Raw genomic sequence first — 25757 nt, forward strand, 5'->3', positions numbered from 1 at the left:
ATCATAGTTAGGTTTTGGATAACAATGGAGGATCGACTCACGGCGCCCCTCTTAGCTTTCCACGGCGGTGCAAAGTTTGTGAGCCCCTGGGCTAGGAATTGCGCGAACAGAATATTGTTTGCGAACAGAATATAATGTATTAGTAATTACATCACTGGGCGAGTAGTCGGCCGCGTATATCATATCTCTGAAGGTTTCGATTGTACTGTCAGTATTAAAGCTGGAAACTTCTCGATCCGAAGTCATGGCGTGTTAAGACTAAAGTATTGAGATTAATGATTTAAAAGACCTGGCCAAAAAATATGCAATTCGATGGAGATATTGTCGGGACTTGGCTGCGTAAACTAGAGCCTCTACCAAACACAAAATATATTGTACAAGTTCTTATATAGACTTAACGTATAAAACGTTTGAAATCTTGCGTATAAAACGTTGCATATTTTGAAAGCAAATAAAAAACCGTGAGGGTCAGCGCAGACGGAATCTTTAAAATTATTAAACAAAAGTGCATAATCGCACTTTAGCCTAATAATTTTAAAGTTTCGCTGCGCTCCGTTCAGTCTGCGCTGACTGAGATCCAATTTTCATGCATTGATCGTATTAAATTCCCAAAACATTTTTTCTCAAAGAATTCGCTTTTTATAGTCGTTACTAGCCCAACATTTATTTTCAGAGACTGCAAGTGTTTTTGGCTAGGAAGGCTTGTACCTAGTCCTCATAATACGTGTCTCGACGTCGGATCGGGTGTTGCCAGCGTCCCCTACGTTGTGTCGTGTGTTTCTTTAGATTATGGAATCGGTGTTCGATGTTACATTCCATTTCGTATTATTTTTAAAATAGACATAAGACTGATAGGATTTCGTTACGATTAGTATTTATTTGTTAACGGCACTATGTTTTTGTGTATTCCAATCAGTATTAGAGGAGTGTGAGTAGGGTTGTCTATGCTTAATTTTTTAGTAACTTTCTACACTTACATTTAATTTAATTTCAACGTAAACAAAGCGATCATTGGCCACTATAACGCTACTAATTTAAATTACTAAAAAAAAACACTTTCCCTTGTTTACGTTTAGATCAAATTGGATAGGTATGAACAGAACAATGTTAAATGCCGGTAAAATTAAGAATAGACAGCTCTAAGATATATTATATCAGCCGTTGTAAGGCAAATGTTGGGCGCTAGGTAGTTAGATATCAAATGTGACTAAAGGGAACCGTCATGTTATGAAATTGTAAGGAATTGCCAGTTATTGGGAGGGGATATTTCAATTCTAATGTTTCAGATGTTTGTGTATTTAGCTGAATGTACCTACCTACTTGACACCTAATCCCTAGAATATTTAGAGTCAGTTAGATAGAAATGTATTAAATCTGAAAATATGTTTTTGTAACTAGATACAACATTGTTAATCAATAGAAATATTAAAGAAACATCATGTAAAGCTGGGACGAGAATGATGGAAAAATTGAGCACTTTGTCAGACGTTACTTGCGAACAAGAATATTTATCGCGCTCCTATCTACCTGTGAAAACGCCATAGCTATAGTTTCTTTTGTCTTCGTTGAAAATGTTACAAAAATCAATTTCTAAATCATTCACGTCCAGACTCCGTAACATACACAATATAACATATAGCCTATAGGACTAGGACACTTTCTCACTGTCCTAGTATTCGTTGGAAAAATTAAACTAGTACTAATTTTTAGTTTTTATTAACACCCTAAGGATGGGTTTCACTATAACTTTAACCATAACAAAATGACAAATGAACTGTCAAATCCCTAGTAAAAGTTCATAATGGACGCCATATTTGACGATAACCTTAACTAAGTATAACAACGCCTCTTATGTAACCATAAAGTTAATATACCTAGCGGAATAGAGCAACAATCTCAAGCTGTCAAACGAAACCAAAATTGGTTTTCATCTGTGTGAAAAATATGTGTACGTATACACTTACACAAGTATGATTGAAAATGAATTCTATGAGATTAAATTGTCAACGTGCGGCACGTGCCGACTGGACGTCAAAAAAAGAGTGTTGCTGTCATGTATCACACGTCTCTTTTTACCACGCAGTGTTACTGATAGTGACATCTCTCTTGCTCAGGCCTTTGTTTCTCTATTCCGCTAGGTATATTAACTTTATGCAACGCACACTAAGGTTAAAATTATGTAACACACCCAAAATAACAATATTCCATATTCAGCTAAATACTCAAACACATTACAAAATCTCTCGCCATGCTAGAAAGTTTTATATCATATAAAATATATCGCACATATATTGATAGACTAAGTTAGCTTCTGTGTCTGTTAGTTTAAGCCCGGCCGCACATTGTCCGAAATTTCTGATCAGAAACAGTTGAACGTCCGCGCTGTCTCTCACATTTTGTACTGAGCCGAGTGAGCTCGAACTCGCCGGAAGGATATTTCGGATAGTGTGCGGGGTGGCGGTCCGGCGAAATTCAACTGTTTCTGATCAGAAGTCGGACAATGTGCGGCCGGGCTATGGCAGTGTGATTATTTTGTACGCTAAAACACCCATGTACATTGTACATAAATAAAAACCTTTTTTCCCACCGACATTTATTTTCCTCTTTACAAGTGTTAAAAGACATCAAATATATTACAAGGTAATATAAATATATTTAATTGACACTTAATAATATATTGCAGCAGAATTAAATAACAAAACGATCTAAACGTTATTGACACGTCTTATTTACACTATTTGCTAAAATCTAGCAAACTTCCTTTAGTTTAAAGTTTTAAACTAGAACAATGCTCCATATTATTATTATAATAATTTTAAAATCGCGCTTGGTACGGTCACATACATCTACTTTTGTTTTTATAACTAGTGTAAGCGTACCCTTATATTTAGATCAGAATACGATTATTCTTCTTCTTCGAACTTAAAATGAGATGCCATATTATTTACAAGTATATTACTAAAACTTTGACTACGGTGAGATTTGTAATATGCAAGATATTCAAAAGTGATTCAATATTAACTATCTTTACCTGTTATTAAGTCTACATTTATTTACAATCACGGTAGGCAGCTCATTTTATTTTAGAAAATTAAAAGAACTGAGGTTCTTAGTTGAGAAAAAATATCACTTAGGGTGAGGCCAAACGAGCGTAACTTAGTGAGTCGTGAGTCGCAGAATTTCGGTCGCGTAAATATTTTTTCATACAAATCATGACTCACAAAATTACGCTCGTGTGAATGAGGTACACATTTTCTATGAAACTGAATGCAGCAGAATTTCTGCCAGCCGAAATTCTGCGATGTGAGTCGCACTCACAAATTACGCTCGTTTGGCTTCACCCTTACAGAGCACGTAACAAAACTAAGTGATAATACTTTAGGGTGTGTACTCTGTATGTGTCCACTGTAAAAGTAGCAGCGCTGAAAGAGATACTTTTTATATTACTGTATAGGGAAATCCATGAAGTTGGAGCATTTTTCATAGAAACATAAAAGATAAAATTACAGCCCCAACTCTCAGAGCGCTCCTATTTTCACAGTCAACTCAATATAAGGGACACATATACACACGCGAAAGTCACAGACAGAAAATCAGTCCAAAATACACAAAGTCTAATACTGTGACTTCAATTTTAACGCAATATACATACTTTCTCATATTTTTATTTTGATGATTCTAAAAATGCTACTTTTTCACAAAAAGATCGTCAATATTACACGAAAACATATCCAACATTTATATTAAAATGAATATAACTTTCTTCCAAATACAACTATGTTGTTCTAATTTACAATTAGGTAAAAATTTAACAACACCAAAAAATGTCAAATGAATACTTTTTGTCGTCCAAATACCGAGAAATATCTAATCCGTCCCTTTAAACAACCTATAAAGTACCTTAAAATTCTATATTTAAATTTTAAATATAGCTATATTATAATATTTACAAAATACTATTTGAACAAGAAACCTTCATATTCTGTATTTCCGGTTAAAACCATTTCAAGCCCTTAATAATTTTTAGTTTAAGAAAATAACTTTGTATCAGTTCATGAAATCATAGAAATAACTTGAATGTGAAGATTTCTGGCTCTACATTTAATAAAAGATCATAATCTCTCATTATTTCTACATTGTTTAATATATATTTACAATACACAGTTGCCAGATAAATAAAGGTTTTGGCTACTACAACTTCTGGCAATAGTGTTAACAGCTTCACTGTGAATACGTATCGTATTCACACTAGTACCCTCGCAGCGTCTTTGTACGTACAAAAGTGAACTTTTAGTACACTGTTCATAATCACGTGACGTCACGTGACATGTAACAGCTGCATTGCGGCGCGACGGTCGCAACGTCATAACGCATCGCGTTCTACAACTGCTTTGCGGCGACACAAGTAGGTAACAAATTATTACGATGTTTCTAATACCCTACCGCATCGTTCTTTCTTACTCTTTAGTTACATAACTTAGAGCTGACATAACGACGTCAAATGTGTCTGTTACTTGTCACGTAACTACAGCAGGAGGTCGCAGCAGAACTTACATCACAACTTAAAATCGGTCGTACTTCACATTTATCACGTGAATACTACGACGGCTGCGGTGATGCGGGACGCAGTTTAGAGCGCTTACAGACAAACGGCAGGTGTCGGCGGCATGCGTCTGCGGTAGTCGACGGCAGGCGACGGTATGTGTCGGGGGCAGTCGGCGGCACGTGACCACAGTAAAGTACGACTACTTTACTGTGGTCACGTAACTATTGTACACTGTCGTACTTCACGCCGGTCACGTGACTACTATTGCTGTCGTACTTCACGCCGGTCACGTAAATACTGTTGCTGTCATACTTCACTGTTACCACGTGACTGCAGTCGCTGTCGTACTTCAATTCTGGTCACGTGACTACTGGGGCGGCTGCGGCGCGGCGGGTCGCAGCAGGCGCGCGAGCACGTGCCGCCCGCCCACCAACTTCAGCTGCTGCCCGTCCATCAGTACGGAACGCACGCCCGTGCCCGCGCTCGACACCGCCTGCACACATAGAAATACGTGAGTTCCTTATTCCAATGTCAATGTCGATGGTTTGACATTTCATGAGAAAACCATCCTAAAGGTGAACCAAACTACGCGTTCACCTCCCATAGTACTATCAGAGAAATTGATTCCTAGGCAGATGTCGGACCTAAATAATTTGGTCGCGTTAAGTCAAACCCATCCGACCGATCACAGCTAACACTGAATTGACATAAGCCGACCACATGACGTAGGTCCGTCAACTGCCTAGGAATCAATTTCCTCTATTACTAGAGTAGTCCATCGTACTAGAGTGCCATGTAAAGTAACATAGTTACGACTTCCGCTGCAGAGTAGTGCGGTTCTATTAACAACTGGCGATGGTTTCAATTTGATGTTTGAACTTTTAAAAAACAATTCATAAAGGTCAATCTGAAGCGCATTATAGACCGAGCAGTCTTATAAGTATGCCAAGTATTCAGAAACTGGCTTTCGACGCTCAAGAATAGCACAACGATCCAAAATTTGTTTATAGGCTGGTTATATTAAAGCATAAAGCTTTATTAAACTGTTTTAGAAAAACAATAAGAAACTGCAACTTTACAAAATGGATTAACGCCTCTATTCCACCGACGCATTCGCATGCGGCAGCGAAAACTGTCAGCAAACTGTCAGTAATATGGCAGAATTTCGCATACGCTTTATCTCGCTCTAACGCTCGCGTCTGTGTAACGACGGTTTCGCAGTTCCTCGCCAAACAATAGCGACAAGGACGCAATTAATTTAAGCTAATGTTAGAGCGAGACAAAGCGTATGCGAAATTCTCCCATACTACTGACAGTTTGCCGACAGTTTAGAGGCGTCAAGGCAGTGAATATAATTATTATTTTAGTATTGTATTAAAATAGCAGTATCAGCTAGACACCTACATTTTTTAATTAAAATTTTGTTTATAGGGTGAAAATTAAAGATACAAGATTGATACAGTAACTCTCTAGAATCTAGATTATCAGATCTAGGTCAAGAGATACATAATAGGGCTTGGTATTTAAACACCCCCACGCTTTTATATAAATAGACGTTTACAAAAGACCTATCAATTTAAGTGTGCTAGATATATTACGTAAATGAAATAAACAAAAAGCCAAGCGGAGCGTCAAGTTGTCAAATTTATACGTGGGAGAGCCAAGCTTCGGCACGAATGGGCCGGCTCGACCGGATAAATACCACGTTCTCACAGAAAACCGGCGTGAAACAGCGCTTGCGCTGTGTTTCGCCGAGTGAGTGAGGCCCAATCCCCTAACCCCTACTCTATTCCCTTCCCTACCCTCAAATATTCCCTTCCCTTCCCTACCCTCCCCTATTACCCTATTCCCTCTTAAAAGGCCGGCAACGCACTTGCAGCTCTTCTGATGCTGCGAGTGTCCATGGGCGACGGAAGTTGCTTTCCATCAGGTGACCCGTTTGCCCCCTTATTTCATAAAAAAAATATATGTGTTTTTTGTATATAAAACACACATTTGACAACTAGACGCTCCGCTTCGCAGTCGCCTGGTCGCGTAGGTTTGGCCTAAGCTTAATTACGGAATCATTACAAATTATTTGATATTGATCCCTTGGATTGCCAATTATTTGATATTGGTCTCTTGGATAAAGGCATTCATTATATTACGCAGGTAATTGATACTAATAATAATATGATCTATATTAAAGTGCAAGCAAAATTTGATAATCAAGCATTATTGGGTGCGCCTTCTTTCGACTGTGCCAATAGCCCGTAAACCGATTTTATATTATAGTAATATATAAACTTATTAGTGCATAAATGCACACATGCATAAGATATTCGTAAATTCATGCAATTATGAACAACACTTGATTAATCTGTGCTTAAAGACTATTTAGTATTATTTTTTAAAAAGCTTATTGTTAGCGTTAAGGCACTTTGCTCGAGTGCAGCCTACAACTGCCATGCGTAATGTTCAAACATGCTTCACCTGTTGTAACTTAATTCCTTGCGGCAATTTTACTTGGTGTAATTGATTCACCTGTGGTAATAACATTTCTTTGGATTTATCACATTTTTACCTTACACCTATGTTTATTGTAAAAAAATAATACGTATATTTTTTTACAATAAACATAGGCGTAAGACGTAAGTTAGGCTAAAAACACTCATTTTAGCACTGGATTGAATTTAGAAACATGTAATTTTTTAACAACTTGTATTTTATTTACTGACGACAAAAATAATTTTTAAAACATCACAAACAATAAATAAAGATATTAAAATCGTGTCAGTTTTATTTACCTGTTGTAACTTTAACACTGGCGCTGAGGACGTTGACGTGGCTACTCCCTGACCTCCTGTAAGCAAATTGTAGCAAGATAAATATTTGTTGTTTTTTATAATTTAAGATTCTGACATTGTTTTGATTCGTCTTAGTCGTGCGACAAGACAACATCTAATATATAAAATTCTCGTACATAGTGTTTGTGTGTGAACTCCTTCAAAACGGCTTAACCAATTTTAATGAAATTTTGTATGTAGCTACATTTGCTAGGCCTAAGAATAGGTTTTTATCTACTTTTTATATTGATACTAGAAATAATTTATACGGCAAAACAACGTTTGTCGGGTCAGCTAGTGACTTATAAATGATAACATTTGACTCACCAATATTACTTAGGACTAAAGTTTGTGATGTGGCAGTGCCTCCTGATGACGTTACACGAATAGCCGTTCCGTCGCTTTGCTGTGAAATAATTACGTAATTATGAACTGTAATCATAATCTTACGATGTGGCATAAAAAAAAGAAATTGCAATGTTGGAATACTTGCTAAAAGAGCTGTATTTTTTTATGTTTGATGTGGCGCCTATACCTGCACCAATAATATAATTCTAGATTCTAGAATATGGATAATATTTTGTGGCTTTCACTGTACCTAAGGCTAAAACGAATAATTTTATAGTGCCCAAGTGTATGCGCAGTACACAAGAGCACTCTCTATTACTTTACTCCCATAACCCAGAGGGACGGAAGACCGACACGACTGGCGAGAGATCAGGCGCAGGACCGAATTTTTACATGTCCATCCAACGCATCTTACTTGTCAGACAATCAGGTGATCAGCCCGTATTGTTCTAAGCCAAACTTGGAAATAACATGTTTCCAACGCGGGAATCGAACCCACGACCTCCGAGTCAAGAGCCGCGCTCTAAACCACTGGACTATGGAGGCGATAAGACTGTTTATAGCATAAAGTTAATATACCAAGCGGAATAGAGAAACAAAGGCCTGAGCAAGAGAGAGGTGATATATGACAGCAGCACTCTTTTTTTGACGTCCAGTCGGCACGTGCCGCACGTTGACAATTTAATCTCATAGCTAAATCATGTTCAATCATGCTTGTGTAAGTGTATATGTACACATATTTTTACACACAAATGAAACCAATTTCGGTTTCGTTTGACAGCTCGAGATTGTTGCTCTATTCCGCTAGGTATATTAACTTTATGGTTTATAGACACTGTACCTGCAATATAATATTCTGCAGCGGTTTCCCAGCCGCCAGTAGTACGGGCCGCGCCGGCGCCAGCACTCGCACGCCGCGCGCCCGCCCCGCCGCGCCACCGCTGTCTAGCGAGATCATCTGTGTCTGTTGATACATAATATAGGCATTAAAATTACTAGACAGTAAATACCAGAAAGCGGCGTAACTACAACATCCGGGGCCCGTGGCAAATTGATGGCGCCCTAGCAGTAAAAATCGTCACGTTAATAATAAAACAATGTATAATTTACTGATCTCACGGCCCCTTGGGCCGGGGTCCTTTTGGGTGGGCGGCCCGTGGCATTTTGCCAGCCCTGCCACCCTATAGTTACGCCACTGATACCAGACCAAAATAGCCGTAACCTTGTGCTTCACTTATTTCATAACTTAATAAAATTTATAATTATCTGATATTTTTCATTAAAATTCTCCCCATAGCGTAAGACTGTTGGAAGAAATTTCTTTTAGGGATAAGCAGTGTCGTCTTTTTTTCTGTGTATATATTGTATTTCACGTAAATCATGTGTATGTGCAGCAAATAGTTAAATAAATAAATAATACGGAACTGTTAAGCAGCTTATTGAGAAGACTACCTTGTCTTGTCAATAAGTCTTTACCTTGAGTAAATTTTGTTATACAAAATTTACTCGATAAGTTCGGTATAAGTAAGTAAACATATCTATGTGTATATTACCTGTGCATTACTTAGCAGCTTAGCCATTATCGGCTGCACGGATTTGTCCCCGGGCGCGCGGACGACCTGCGACACTGACTTGGGTGTCTGGTTAGCCAGCTGTATCGTCTGACCGTTAGCCAGTTGCAAGGTTTGGCCGTTAGCCAGTTGTATCGTCTGTCCGCTCGGTAGTTGTACAGTTTGGCCACCGATCTGGACTGTTTGGCCCATGCTTTGACTGGACAGTTGGACCGTCTGGCCCATGTTTTGGCTAGACAGTTGAACCGACTGACCCATGTTTTGACTGGACAGTTGAACCGTCTGACCCATATTCTGACTGGACAATTGAACCGTCTGGCCCACGTTCTGACCGGTCAACTGCACCGTCTGGCCCATATTCTGACCGGATAATTGAACTGTCTGGCCCATATTCTGACCGGATAATTGAACTGTCTGGCCCATATTCTGACCGGACAGTTGAACGTTCTGGCCGAGTTGGACAGTCTGGACGTTTCCGCCGATCTGGACCGTCTGGCCGCTCGGCAGCTGCACGCTGGACGACAGAGAGGGGCTAGCCACTTGGACGCTTTGACCACCAGGTAGCTTCACTGTGTGTCCTAACTGGACCGTCTGACCGGCCAGCTGGACCGTTTGACCGCCGATTTGGACCGTCTGGCCGGCGATTTGGACGGTGGACGGTAGGACGGATTTGGTGAGCGGTCGAGGTTGCGTCTTCTGCGGCGTGACCTTGAGCGCCTGGAGCGTGTGTGGGGAGGCAAGCTGGACTGTTTGGCCGCTGGGGAGCCGCACCAGCTGCTGAATCTGTTGCAGCTGCGACAGGGAGGACAGCTGCAGCTGCGGGCCAAGATGCACGGTGCGCGACGTCGCCACGCTTGTACCGCTCAAGCTTACTTCTGTGCTCGTGCTACTTGCCGTCGCGGTTGTCTGTAAAAATATTATTATATAAGTTACAATGTGTAAGTATATGTTATTTTTTATGTTTTTGTTATGTCCTATTACTGTCAATAATAATTAAAATAATTATTTATAACGAACATATTTTAATGTTTTCTCACAAAATCAAAACGAAAAAAATTACCGAAGGCTTCCAACCAAGGTATTTCTAATTATTGCTTTATATTATGAACATGGAAACATGGTAGCTTCTGAACCCACCTGGACTATGATAGATTCTGACACAGAACTGGGTAAGGTGCGTTTCTTTGTAGCGGGTGTGCCTGTAACAAAAGGAATCATTAAAACAAACTACTAACTCGTGCTGCAGTACTTTGGAACTCACTGCCACTGGAAATTCGTCGCGCTAATTCGATAAATATTTTTAAAAATAAGTTAAAACATCATTTCCTATATAAGCATTTTTGTTTGTATATCATTTTTTAAGTTAAATGTGATAAACTTACCCTGTTGCCGCTATAACAACAAGTACTAAAACCAAAATAAATTAAATATTTAAGGGGGCTTCCATACAACAAACGTGATTTTTCAAACATTTTTTGCTCGGTATCAATGATGACATTTGTACACCTACACAATCTTCTCTATCTCTTATAGATAATTCGATAAACAAAAGGTTGACTGGAAGAGATTGCTTATTAGCAATAAGTTCGCCTTTTGTGCATCATTAATCATTATACATGTTTTTTTATGTAATATTGTGTTTATTTTGTATTTTTTGGTGTGCAATAAAGTGTTTTTGTATTGTTACTTGGTATTTCTTGTAAAATATAATACTACTTACTTTGATGTAGGAGCGCTCTGGGAGATATAAGAGATTTTCCTGATGACGGAGTCGCGGGACTTAACACCCTAACCACACTCCGTCTGGGTGTAGAAGGTACCTACAAATGTAATTTTATCAAATGTTAGTAGAACTCACTAGACTTGACTACATTGCATCAACCTGTCCTCTTAAAAAAATTATTAAAACGAATGGCAAATTCGGAATGCAAATTTTCAAAAAATATCCTTTATCATTGGCTAAATTGTTATATTTGCATGTTTCACACACATAATTAGCCGCTAAGGGAAAAAAAGGATCAAAATGTTTTATTCCAATTACCCCGGTATTGCTAGAATCAATTTTTTTCCTCACTTTTGCCATCAGATCCTGGTAGACCTATAGTTACGCCTCGCGGCATTCCAGTGTTATAAGATGTTTTATGATAATGGCACAGACTGCTCCACTGCCGCTCAATGACATTCAGCCAGGACGGATTATAACAGCCAATCATAGATCTTTATTCGTTGCTAACTTCAGAGTCAATGTCTGCATGAGCTTGTATATAGTTAAAAAAAAACTAAGTTTTTTAATCAACAAAATATACCTGTGCGGGTGTTGTAACAACATTAACAACGCTCGTCGTTGTTGTTTGTACAGCAGACGGTCGTATTAGCAAGGATCGCGTCACGGGCGTCAGCTAAAAACGAGGTTAAAAATGAGTACAATAAACTTAATGTTTCCTGTGTATTTAAGTCTTTAAGTGAGATCAGCTATTGCCTTTATACAAGTCTGGGATATGCCGAGTTGTTTAAGCTAATGTGGTTGTAATGACTTCACTTACGTTTTAATAATTACTTTAAGTTTATGCTAAAACATAACATCTTAAAAGAGATTTAGGACTTGTAGCATATTTTTTCATGTAGCAGTTATTTGACACATAACCGATCCACACTGCATACTGACTACATACTTTACAGTTACTTGATGTCATAACCAAGCATCTTTTCTAACAAAATTAAAGACTCTATTGTGCTTATCTGATAAGATAAGCACAATAGAGTCTTTAATTTTGTATACACTGTATACATCTTTATATTAGTATGGGAGATAGTGACAAGTTACCTTGGTTGCAGAGGTAGTTGTTTGATGTAAGGTTGTGGTAATATTGGATTGAAGTATTGACGCCACAGCTGCATTTTGCTGTGCCGATGTAATTGTTGATACCTAAAACATGCATTAGATTTATTAAAGGAAAAGATGAAAATGATTATTATCATCATTATAAGTAGTAGTGTTTTTTTAATATTTACGATTGTATTACCAGATTCAAATGCTAGAATACAATAATTGGTGACATGTTATGAGGTTAAATAATATTGCTATTAATTAACCTCATAACATGTCACCAATTATCTGTCTGTACTGTCGAGAAAGCACGCAAAACGTAAGGTAAATATTAGTATGGATGTTTTACATACCGTTGACTGTGGTGTCTCAATTTTGCTGACAGACTTCTGTTTGGTGAGCGGAGACCGCTGCGGCGCTATTACTATAGAGGGCAGCGTCGTCGACATTTGCGTTATTAACGACTCACTAATCTGCTTAGCAAGCGACGTCACATTCTGCTTAACACCTTGCACTACAATATTCTGCTTGGGCGCTTGCTTCGGAGACTGTATACTCGGTTTGACTATACTCTTAGTTGGCACAGTCTTCGGGGCCGGTTTTGGCGGTGTCGGATTCGATTTCGGTGACTGGAGTAGGCTCGCTTGCTTCGGTTGCGTCTGAGTTGGCTTCGGGCTTTGGACTGTGTTCGCTTGACTGACTGGCTTTACTTGTGGACTGGTTTTCGTTTGAACGAGACTGGGCATTTTCGGTTGAGGTTTCTGCGGGGTGGCCTTGGGTTTTGCTGTGGGGATGAGTTTGCCTTTGGTCTTGGTTATGTGCACCGGGGTGGAAGTGGCCTGGGTGGCTTGCATGAGCAGCTGGGCCGAGGAAAGATGCGCGGTTGACGTGGGAGCGCTCGTGTCGTCCACGTCTACGTCGCTGTCTGACGCGTTCTCCAATACTTCTTCGGGATTACTGACGTCCACGTCCATCTAAAAATATTGTTATTATCTATTTCGACCTTAGGTCTTATAATGTAACCAGTGTAAACTAGTTACATTATAAGACCTAAGATCGAAATAAATTGAGTTTCGCACTTAGCAATTGTATTATTTGGTAGTAAGATTTATGAGTGGAAAGCCTCTGTCTTCACTGTATCTAATGGAATACTTAATTAAAGCATTGAACTTATGATGTCAAAAAATATGTCTTAACATAAAGCGTATTTTATAAGAAAAGCTTGAATTTCATGGTAAAAAATAACGATACATACATTTTTAACACAAGTAAAAAAAATCATACAGGTTTTTTTAACATTAAAGAAAATATTAAAACGCACCGGTGTTTGAACTGATGGCGTTGAAGATACGCTGTTTGATTTGTTCGCACGACTTCGCGCCGTACTCTTCAGCCAATCCTCTTCACTCCTGCAATTAAAAAACAGAAACATTTGATAAACACAGTTTCGCATTAATAATAGCAATGAATGTAGATATAAATAGAAATCGCTTTTAAACTACAACGTTAAAAGAATCACTTACTTGTGCCTGTGAAGGTAGGTCCAAATTGATGTCCTTTGGTCATATTTGACGAACGGATCACGCTTGACCGCCGCGAGTTTTTCCAAAACGTTGGTTACCGCAGTCGTTAACACTTGCTCGCTACACGGAACTATCCACTGGGACATTCTGTAAAGACATGTATAATTTTAGCCATGGACCAAACAATCAGGCTATAGATAAGAAACTATATTATTGGTAGGGCTATAGCCAAAATTTTTCATATAAAGATTAGAGATTAGAGATTTAGAGATTAGTGCTTAGGAATGTATTTTGATGGATTTTGATGGTGGATGGTTGTATTTATATTATGGATAGTGTACTAATTTGAGAAGTGTAACAACATGTCGCGTCGTGCCTTTGCCATTCGGTAATCGTGCTACGGCGTCTCGCAACAGCGGCACGAACGCAACCGCGCGTGAACGCTGCGGCGACACTAGCGCCGCGCCCGCCTCGCCCCCATTGAATGTAAAACTTAATCAATCTTAAATTTATTCTAATATAGTATACTAACTTGAGTAACGTAACAACGTGTCGTGTGGTGCCTTCTCCGTTGGGTAATCGTGCTACGGCGTCTCGCAGCAGCGGTACAAAAGCAACTGCACGCGGACGCTGCGGCGACACTAGCGCCGCGCCCGCACCGCTCGCACGCGAGCCCGCAGCCCCACCCCGCGCCCCGCCCACCGCGCCGACCGATGACCGGTAACTGAGGAAAAAAAACATAAATTTATGACTAGCCTAATAAAAAATGTAAGGCTGCGTTTCCACCAGAAATGTGTTGCGACTTGGGAGGAATGTGTTTTTGAGGACTAATAGAATCGCTTCATTGACGTGAGCTTGCCGTGACATCGCTCAGCGCGGCTATACTATTAGATCTTAAAAACACATTCTTCGCAACACATCTCTGGTGGAAACGCAGCCTTATAGTTATAAAATCTATTGTTCTCATGTATCATGTTCTTTCCTTAGGTATAGTCCTGGATATACCATCTGTAATACACATTTTTATATAGATTCTGCATAAAAATGTAGATAGTTTTATTAGATTGTTTACCTCACTTATTAAAATCAGATAGACAAAAATCTAATAAATACACTGCATAGAAATTGATAATTCATAGTATTACTGTAATCAGGTGCAAATAAATACATATTAACAATGTAAAATGGTAATATTCAAGAAACTTTTTTTATTACAGTCATATGTTACATTGATTACATTTTGGTAATTACGAATACCGAAATGATAAAACATTTAACTTACCCAAATAAAACGTAAGTGAACGGTTTCGAGGGTGTACTAAATCTCCTCCTTTCTTGTGCTCTGAATTCCGCAATTTCAGCATTTGTCGGCTGTCTCACTACCCAATTCGTAGGATGTCTGCATTTGAAAATAATATATTTACTAATAAATACACACACTTTATTTCCGTATGATGAGTCAAAAGTAAAACGTAAGTACTACCATAGAGGAATAAATATATAAAGAGTATCAAAGCCCATACAAACTAGCGTGATTGCAATTTTAGTTCTCATCTGAATGATAGATGGCGTTGGGTGTATCAAATTGGCCTTAACATGCCTTTAACGCATAAAAATACATGTGCCATCTAGTAGATTCTTTTTAAAACTCCTTGCAAGCTACGAAATAACCCAGAGATGTCGCTGATCGAGAAAGGCATTTATTTAAATCATTGAAATTTTGTTGAACATGGTTGAACAAAGGTTTTGGCTTTTTGTAAAGCCATAAATATTTTTTTAAAGTTACATGATAATTTATAATTTTAATAATTAATAATAGTAACATATAAAAGTTCTGTTTCTTCGAAAATATTCTGTGCATTGGGTGCGCCAAGCTAATTAGGCCTTTGCATAATATATTGTGGATGATTTATAAAGTATTTTCTGAGCGAAGTAACCATCTCTTCAAATATTGTAGTGCCTGGGATCAGAAAATGTCTCATTGGTACACGCCTCCACCCGGGATCGAACCTGCAACCTCTGAGAGTGCGAACTAAAGTGTCTTAGAAACACACTAGGCTGAATTACGCTGGCGTAAGTTCCGCCGGGTTTACGCCGTGTTTCAAACGCATACAAAATACGGACAGAACGCGATGGATGACACACTGTGCCGAAATTCCGTCGCGAGCCGAACTTCCGTCGAGCCGAGTCGAGCGTAAAGTTCGGCAGCGATTCGGCAGTAATGTTTTTCAAAACCGAATCCAACCTTAACTCCAAAGTGTTAACGCACACATTACATCTGAGAATTTTAAAATTCCGCCGCGTAATTTGGGCTCTTCGCATAATTTATAGTGTGTCGTATCAGACGGATGCGGCTGAACGTAATTTCGGCCACGGAAATTATGCCGGCGTAATTCAGCCTAGTATGTTTAGACAAAAAGAGAGAAGCTAGCTGCTATTAGCCGCACAATTCATAAACGCAGTAAGTACCACTTACTGCGTTTATGGTTGTTTTAGATATTCGAGATGCTGACGTTAAGCTCTATATTATCCCATTTTTTCCTATCGTTATTACAAAAGCCAAACCATAATAACATAAATGCAGTAAAGAGCAGATTTAAGATTTATTTACTTAGTATAACCGCAGTAAGAGTACTCAAAAACGTAATTTTACGTGAAAACCCATTCTTACTGAATAAGCAACATAACAAATATGCAGTATGTGCCAATTACGTCATTCTTGTTATATTTCTAAAATTATTAATTTAGTCTTGCACATAGTATACATGCAGTAAGGTCACTTAAGCACAAAAAAAATTGTTTCCATGGTCATGGTCGTGCAGTACTTTACAATTATACTGCATACATATTAAGGTTCACCGAAGTGTTGTTTTAACTGCAACATGTTACAAACGCACTAAATGACAAAAACGGCATTTATAGTATGTGTGCGCATTGGTTTACCTTAAATACGTTTATTATTTTAATGACGTGAACTCAAAAATAACGGGCGTAAGTCTATCTTAAATCTAATCTATTTAAGTCTTACTATTTTGAACACAGGTCTTTACACTGTAGTGGCTGTAAAAATATAATAAAAAGCATTTACAAAAGTAAGTTATCAATGTGAGATCAATAAATCAAATACCGTACTTATACCTAAATATTATGTAGTTAAAAAAAAAATTCAAAAAGTGCTTACAACAATTTTTTAAACATTGAAAATAAGTACTTATTATAGTCTGTAAATATTTATTTAAAATGTAAATGAATTAGTTTTAGTATTACCGGCAAATTATACCAAAACCGTCTCATAATTTCGGGCATTAGAGGAAGTTACTTTTGGATAAGTAATTGCATTCTTAGTGGCTTCTGGTATTCCTTTCATTTGTAATTTTGGAGTGGGCTCTGAAATATACCATTCAGATATATTTTTAACCTTCAAAAAATCTAAGTACATGTTGTTGATTAAACTGAATTAAAATCATAGACTTTCTTCATGCGTTGCAATGACAATTCCACTTGGTGGTGGAAACTATCAGCAGACATGAATGTGTGCCCGGGCTTTACATCTCAAATATTTACAGACAATAAATATTTAAAAAAAAATGTTGTAAGCATTTTTGAAATTTTAATTTTTAACTGATATATTTATCTAGGTATATTGATAACTTACTTTTGTATAGTAGGCCTATCCAGAATCTGATGGCAAATTTTGATAGCAGAATTTTAAAAAATATGCTTGATCAAGGGTTCCGGCCCAACGTAGCCGTCTGTCTGTCTCCAGGCTGTATCTCAAGAATCGCTATAGCTAGACTTCTGAAATTTTTACAGATTGTATATATTATATTCTGTTGCTACTATAACAACAAAATATACCGAAAACAAAATAAAATTAATATCTAAGGGATATTAATTTTATTTATATCCCTTAGATATTAATCGCTCTATATCAAAAGTGGCAAAAGGTATGGACTTGAGTTTTTTATACATTCTTTTGTTATATGTATACTTTAATATTTAATAATAATATTAAGATAAAATAAAAATTTAAGGGGCGCTCCCATATATACCCCGGTAATGCTAGAGACAATTTCTTTTCTCACTTTTTGCCATCAGATCCTGGTAGACCTATAAATGCTTTTTATTATATTTTTACAGCCACTAGAGTGCAAAGACATGTGTTAAAAATAGTAAGACTTAAATAGATTAGATTTAAAATAGTAAGTCCGTTATTTTTTTAAATAGTAGTAGTAGCTAAAGCTGTGATTATTTCAGAAAAACTGTTAGGAAATTAAGATGCTGAAAGTATAACATCTCGAGAAGAGAGATTGTTTTGTTTTGTTTTTACGTATTTGACTTTCCCAACCTTTTTTTCACACGGGCCACAAACATGTTTTGATCTTGGTGTCGCGGGCCGCAACAAAAAAATTTTAGGATAAACCTTAACGACGACTTTACATTATTTGATATTGTGATTATTTCAGAAAAACTGTTAGGAAATTAAGATGCTGAAAGTACAATAATATATAACATCTCGAGAAGAGAGATTGTTTTGTTTTGTTTTTACGTATTTGACTTTCAATGTGTTAACAATTGATTGAGTCTGTGATTTCTTAAATTAAGAAATTCCAGTAATTATTTGTTTTCCTTATGTCCTTTAAATTATTTTTACTCATTTGGTAAAGTTCAACGTGAAAGCGGCATTGACATAAGATAAACGCAGTATAATTGTAATATTACTGTGCAGTAAATAGTATTGAAGAGTTATTTCAGTTCATGTTCCTACTCATAAATGCAGTAACCTGTTAAAATACGGCGTATATATTATGGTGTAGGATTTTTATTACATCGAATCATCTCATTTAAATGCCGTCAGTACAGGAAACTACACATAAATGCAGTAAGAAACACTTTTACTGCATTTATGAGTAGTTGAGTACCGAGTTTTACGCGGCAGTAAAAAGGTTGGGAACCACTGCTATAATAGCAGTGGTTCCCAACCTTTTTTTCACACGGGCCACAAACATGTTTTGATCTAGATGTCGCGGGCCACAACAAAAAAATTTTAGGATAAACCTTAACGACGACTTTACATTATTTTGTCGGTGAGCGCGAATTTCAAAATGATTGAACATCACGTGGGCCACTGTTAAATTTGAATAGTTTGAGTTGTATAATTTGTTATAATTCTAGGCAAATTTTTTAAGTTTAACATTCAATACGATATTGAACAATTATGTGAAGTAAGAACCTTAACCCGACCATACTCAAGCATTTAAGAATACCAATAAGTTACCGTACCTCAGTGCCTACACAGAGTAGGTAAGAAATATACAGATATTTCCATGAATTTATTGATATTTTAAAATAAAGTTGTAACGATTAAAATAATTGTGTATTTTTTTGTTTGCGTTTTCGGTTATTATAGTAAAAAACTGTTTTACTATGATAACCGTAACGGAAGTTAAATAATCAGATTAATGTTTTTAGCTATCTTAAAAATTGACCGATTTAATTAAAGCAAGATTGTAAATAATTCTGTTTTATTTATTATTATATATTATTTATTATTATAAAGCTTATTATAGAATTTATATTATTGTATTTGCAATTAAACACTTCTACCATCTTCCACAGAAGTAAATTCCGTAGAAGTTTCTAGAATCACCGAGAATAAATTATAATATATTTTATATATTTTACTCTCGGAGTTTCTTTTTTCTTCAACAATTGAAATCAATAGCATATTATGCTATTGATTTCAATTGAACAACTTTCATTTATGGATATTATTGGATTTAAACTTTGTTCAGTAGCATAATTCATTACAGTTTAACGAATAATATGTATAAGAAATTGTAATAGTTTTTAATACCTACTTCCACATTTTAATTATTATTAAAAATAGTTGTTAAATTCATTCAATTACTGTCCAGCCACGGACGTAAAAAAAGTACTTTTTTTACGTCCGTGTGTCCAGCCATATTTATTTTTTTATTGGCACGTCTGTTAAGCCATTTTTGAAAAAATTTCAACTTCTAATTACTCTCATTAAACTGAATATCACATGTATATATCTAAAGAAATTACCATGAAAGCTATTTATATAATTTTTATATAATTAGAATTTTTAATAAATATGCTATTATATATATATACCAAATCCCTAACGCGTGGAACTTTTGAGTTCTATAACTTTGAAAAATCCGGGATTGGCGGGATTCGATTTTTTATTATACTTTTCGATCGTGTTGCTAATAAGGAATAAATTCTGCAAAGTAAATCGATGATGGCGCCATCTAGATTAAGCTTGCTTTTCTCGTACACGCAATTTTGTATGGGACTCAACAGTCTATGTATGGCTGGTCTCTGGTACTACTAAGGAAATTTATAGGCTTACGTTTTACTTACACGACTTACATGACTATCATTGCTTTGTTCATTTACTGATAAATGATACAAATTGCGTATTTGTTCGCAATTTGTTTATGATTCTTATGAATTATACATGTAACTTTTCATCTAAGTATACATTCTTATGTTTATTCGGCTGGACTGAAGGAAGAGAATTCAAATTTTTAAATTTCTTACCTTCATTCGATTTTAAGACATTTGTAAGTACTATCAGAGAAGTTGATTAATAGGCAGATGGCAGATAAAGATCGGTCGTGTTATTTCAAACCCATGCTACAAATCAAAACTAACATGAAATTGACATAGTCTGACCAAATGACGTAGGTCCGCCAACTGCCTATAAATCAACTTCTCTGATAGTACAAGAATAATGCTTTACTAACCTCGATGGCGGCGGCTCTCTGGACGCGGGCGTCGGCGACGCGGCCCGCAACCACCGCTCACAGAGCCGCCCTAATATCGCGTCACAGTCGCGACCCGCGCCTATCCACTGGTACATCTGAGAATACATTTACACCCATATCATTAGTGTCCTCAAGAATTTCCTCCACTCGACTCAACCATAAAAAATTACGTTATATGTAATTGTTACGGACACACACTGCCATCTAGCGTCAACCAGCGGGGAAACAAGCCCATTCGGGGAACAAAGACCACATAAAACCCTTACTCGATACTAGATGGCGTTAGACTTCCAGAAACTTTCAACAGTTGTTTACGCGAGTCGCGAGTCTGGGACTCGCCTTGGCCCATATAAATAGGCGCAGGGAGGCGAGCCAGTGAATCAGTTCAGTTTGAGCTATCTTCGAGGCGACTTAGGGGTGAAAACGATCAAGAGTGATACCAGTGAAACCTAAGAATTGGCTATGACCTAGGACATTGTAAGTGCTTAGTGTTCTTCAAAAGAGTCAGCAGGTCTTTCTCTCCAAATCCTTTGAACCCTATCACGTAATGGTCGATTTACACGGGTGACTAACGGGTCGATTTTAGTCACCCGGCAAGTCACCAGTCGAATCGCCACCCCATTTACACGGGTGACTAACGGGTCGATTTTAGTCACCCGGCAAGTCACCAGTTGACAGTAGTATTCGCAGCAAGCGATCGCTTGCGACTGAGCGTTTGCACGGTCGATTTTAGTCACCTGCCGCATCCGGCCACTGGCCGCACGACTTTGGGGCTTGCGACTTTAGCCGCATGCGGCGTAGTCGAATTGCCATTTAGACGGTCGATTATCGCCATGCGGCATAAATCGTGCGGCTCTGGTCACCCGTGTAAATCCGCCATAACAATACTTTTTTTTAACAGAATAACAACAAATGACATAATTCTTGAAGGATTGAGTTTGAGTTAAAAAGGAAACACAAATAGGCTAAAGCAAAAACTGTAGATAACTATTTACAATAATACTTAATACGGCCACACTTAGAGAGATTAATGATTGCTTAACATTCATTGAATGAAGTTAAGTAAGAAGTACTAGAATGCATTTATATGTTTGTTAAAACTATTACAATAATAAAGTAATACTGACCTGTGTACTAGGTATGTACTGTAGGTAGGGTACATAATCATCGGGGTGCGGCCCTCTGTCTCCAGCTAGGAATTCCAGCGCCGAATTCAACTCCCCACACCAGTCATCCGACACTGAAATAAAAAGTGATCACAGTTTTATTAATATTCTTCTTAGTGTTTTCTTAGACTATAAACTGGGCTCTCTTTTTAACGCGATTTGTGCAACAACATCATACCTTGTTCAGTTGCCATAGAGAGAGCCTTTATTTTATTTTCATTATGTAAGACAACAAAGCATAACAATTAAGATCATAGATGTAATTTTTGCTTCTTCACCGTTTAGAGTTTAGACTCACCAAAACATTAACCGGTTAAATTGTCTTAATTTTTAAGTAATTTAATTTTTCAGGACACAGACTGCAATTCATTTCCATAGAAACAATAGTATTCTAGTTAAAGATTATTATAGATGCAAGTACTTACAATTATACCAAGTATTCAAGGGTGCTATCGGCGACCGCATGACCGCAGCGCACCGCGCGTGCAACTGCTGTTTCGACGCTCTGTGCGCCGCTCTAGCCGGGAACAGCGCGCGAACCAGAGACAGGAAGTTGGCGTGAGTCGTCTCCGTCAACGCCTCATCCTCTATGGTCGGCTCCGACTTCACTTCCGGTTTATTCACAGCCATCACGTCGCCCGATTCGTCTACTAACTCCACAGGTAGCGCCATCATATCTGTTACACAAAAGTTACGTTTTATTGTCTTCCATTCATCTATAAAATGCACAGGCCAATATATAAGAATAAATAAGAATTTTAATGATTTATCTTACCAATTCCATCAAGGTCTTCCAATTTAATAGGTACTGGCTGACAAATTTTAGAGTTGAATGGATTTGGAACCATACAGTCCTGGGGCTCTTCCTTGATTGGTCTATCCAAGTCACTGTCACTGTAAATTAAGTGCAATATATAGGTACTTTTATGTTCTCAGCTCAGTCTGTTTTTCCTTGTCTGACACATTGGAAAATTCCTTTGACCGACAAGGACAAAACACAATACTATAATATCTCACAGCATGTATGTAGTAGAAGGTTTTTATATTAACATACCCTAAGAATTTACTGTCTGACACTTCTTGTTTAATTTCACTTTGGTCTAGTATCTTCTTCTGTTTTGGACTTGAGACTGGATCCAACACGGATGAATGCTCAGAATCTGATGCATCTGGTTCGCTCTTTATTTTGATATTTGGCAGTAGAGGTGTTTTGTCAGCATTATCTTCTTCTTTAACCTTCTTTATTGCTGATTTCAGATCTTTTAGTTTTTGGTTACCACCTTTGGCCACCTTTTTGATTTTGTGGATGGGCGTTTCAACCTTTTGCCCACCAAACATTAGCTTTTTGGTACCATTCATTAATGACACCCTTTGTTTTATTTCTTCCAACGTTATACCAGTCGTGTTTAGCTCTGGATGGTTCTGTAAATGACATGAGAGAGCACTGACAGACAAAAATACGTACTTAAATTTGTTATATTGTTGGTAAGACATGTAACTTGTTTCAATTAATTATTGTATTGTAATTTTGTTTGCGATTAAATAGCATATGATTTATGAGCAGAGTTTTATTTTGAAGCCAATGTAAAACATATAATACCTCTTTATACTGCCTCCTTGCTCTGTGGGTAGCTAGAACACTTTTCAAGCACGCTATTGAAGATGGATGTGCAGAGTCTAAAGCTCCTAGAGTACCAGATACTGTTTCCATATTCTGTAAGAAATATGTTAGACACACTCAGACACAACAAAAAAACTTGCTGCATGTCACAGTCAAGCATAAATGTTCGCATGCAGTTATTTGAATACATCTGAATTATTTGTCAGTTGGACAAGGGCAAAGTAAGTGTCATACGTAAAGGAGAGCATGGTGTAATAACACATATTCATTATTGGGAGAATAAAAGAAGTAAATAAGTGTTCTAGTTTTATCATATGGCCTACAGGCACTTTTGTAATTTATAAAATGAAAATAATAAATAATCATACATATAAATTAGCTTATGCAGATGTTACAAGCTTTATCTTAAACTAGCCAGGAGTAATTTATAATACTGTGATCTTGTTTAACTTAATAATATAGTAGTAATATATAAAAGTATCTAGTTTTAACAAAGTGATCTAAATGGTAGCAGAATTTATTTACATGTGAAACTTACTTGTCCAGAATTCAGCTTCCTCTTTTTAGCTGTATTTTCTGGTGCACCTTCAGGGTAGTTCTCATCTTCAGACTCATCACACCCTACTTCACTCCATATAGCACTGAGCTCATCAAAATACCTCTGTCTCGCTCTTACATAAATGGGTTTATAATTATTCTTCGCTGATGGTTTTGGCGGGATACTTGGTATGTATGGTGTAGGTCCAGGAGGCACAGCTTTCGCCACTGCCAGTAATCTTTCTCTTGATATTAGTACTTCCGGTAGTATTTTAGCATAATAGGATTTTATCTGTACAAACATATTTAGTAAATTAATTTTAAAAGTAATCTTCAGGTTACTAAGGTTACTTGACAATTATTTAAATTTTAAAACAATGTAAATATTTACCTTGTGTTTTTGTTGTTTTGCTCTAGCTTTCATTAAAAACTTTCTCATCCTTGCTATATCAGGTCTATAGTTGCCCTGCCTCAAGTTGTTGAAAAAAATATCTAAAGGAGATGAGAAATGGAACGGTTCACAATTAAATAACATGTCTAATGTAGTATCTTTTTCCTCCTCGTCGTCCTCCTTGAACTGTGGGAGTAATGTTCTGAGATATTCTTTATGTTTATCATCCAAGCTTTCCCAAGTTTTCATAGAAAAGAATTCTCTGAATACTGAATAATCCTCACACAGGTCTTGGGGCAGCTCTAGGGTTTGCCCCAGGATGCGAACGGCTTCTGTTACTTCCTCGTCGCATTCTGAACTACCACTTGAGCTATCTGAAGAACTGCTGCTATCCCCACTGTGGCTGTAACTGTTCTCACTATCCATTTTCTCCTCCATGGTGAATAGAGAAGATACAGCAAAAGGTCTCGAGTAAAACGTACACTCGATTTTCACTGTTTTTAAACGTACATATTCTTTGCTTTTACACCCACTTCCATATCATTTAGAGTTGTTTTGTTAGCGAAGTTCGAGAAAATCAAAACAAGAGACCGATATCGCTCGTTGAAAATAAAAGCCATGGAGTTTATAACAGCCGTCAAGTATCGTCTGAAATAAAATACAACGCACACGACAATCTGTAAATTTTCATACATAGTATGCGCCAGAACGGCACATTGCGATGAGAAAATAGCTTGACAACCGCGATGAGCGACATTTTGCCATTTCAAAATGGAAATTTTAAAACAAACGTCATTGTCTATGTTTTACAGATAAAAAATATAATGTCTACAAGAGCAAACGGCCGTACGGGGGGCGGTACCGGCTACCGAGTACCGAGTACCTAGGTACCGCTGTGAGCACTGAGCTGTCCAGTGTCCGCCACTAATCCGATAGGCACAAAACTTATATACAAAGTTACAACCCTTACATTTTACAACTTACAAGTCACAGTATCTTTTATTAATAACTAGCTAAAAGCCAAGCTTTGTGAAGGCTCGCGTCGTTTTTCTGTGTAGTAAATAGTGCTCAGGTTGTGACTTGTGAGTTGTAACTTGTGGGATATATACCTATTATTTTATGGCTTTTGCCGTGGTCATTTCCATATTAGGCCTAAACTTGATGCAGATTATTAAAAATTTCAGGTAACATTCCGTAAAAAATGTAAATTCATACTCAATGCAACTCTGTTGCACAAAAACTCTTTTATCCTGCGGGAACGGTTCATTTTTCCGGAATAAAAAGTATCATATTATGTCCATTCCCGGCCCCCTGGACTCAAAGTATCCCCATACCAAATTTCAGCAAAATTGGTTCAGTGGTTTGGGCGTGAAAAGGTAACAGACAGACAGACAAACATTCACATTTATAATATTAGTATGGTTATGAAAAAGTGATAAGTAGGGTGAACATTTTGGGTGAAACCGTGAACATGACTATTGACTAGTGATTGGAAAGAGCACAAAAACACTGTATTTATTAAGGTTTCTTTGAAAACTACCTGTTTGTCTTTAAAATCAGGCGTTCTCTTACTTTAAAAACAGACAGTTTTTAAAGCAACTT

At 37.3% G+C, this 25757-nt stretch overlaps 1 protein-coding gene across 3 annotated transcripts; it reads right to left on the minus strand.

Moving 5' to 3' along the window:
- Positions 1–3396: 3396 nt before the first annotated feature.
- Positions 3397–24902, minus strand: LOC121734577 (nuclear factor related to kappa-B-binding protein). Of its 3 annotated transcripts, XM_042125151.1 has the most exons (24): positions 24156–24902; positions 23766–24056; positions 23207–23320; positions 22661–23028; positions 22382–22500; positions 22032–22283; positions 21568–21680; positions 20420–20535; positions 14923–15039; positions 14173–14364; positions 13641–13787; positions 13439–13526; positions 12471–13091; positions 12115–12216; positions 11597–11689; positions 11011–11110; positions 10428–10489; positions 9273–10196; positions 8561–8683; positions 7699–7777; positions 7333–7388; positions 7019–7069; positions 4904–5039; positions 3397–4866 (listed from the first exon to the last, which is right to left on the minus strand). In XM_042125151.1, exons 1-23 carry the CDS (start codon positions 24591–24593, stop codon positions 4914–4916), a joined length of 4692 nt encoding a protein of 1563 aa, XP_041981085.1. In that variant the 5' UTR covers positions 24594–24902; the 3' UTR covers positions 3397–4866; positions 4904–4913. The 3 variants fall into 3 exon arrangements, with proteins under 3 accessions (XP_041981085.1, XP_041981084.1, XP_041981086.1); XM_042125150.1 differs by having other exon boundaries at positions 3397–5039; XM_042125152.1 differs by lacking the exon at positions 7019–7069 and having other exon boundaries at positions 3397–5039.
- Between the last annotated feature and the right edge of the window lie 855 nt (positions 24903–25757).

The sequence above is a fragment of the Aricia agestis genome, chromosome 16 (assembly GCF_905147365.1).
Source record: "Aricia agestis chromosome 16, ilAriAges1.1, whole genome shotgun sequence".
NCBI classification, from domain to species: domain Eukaryota; kingdom Metazoa; phylum Arthropoda; class Insecta; order Lepidoptera; family Lycaenidae; genus Aricia; species Aricia agestis.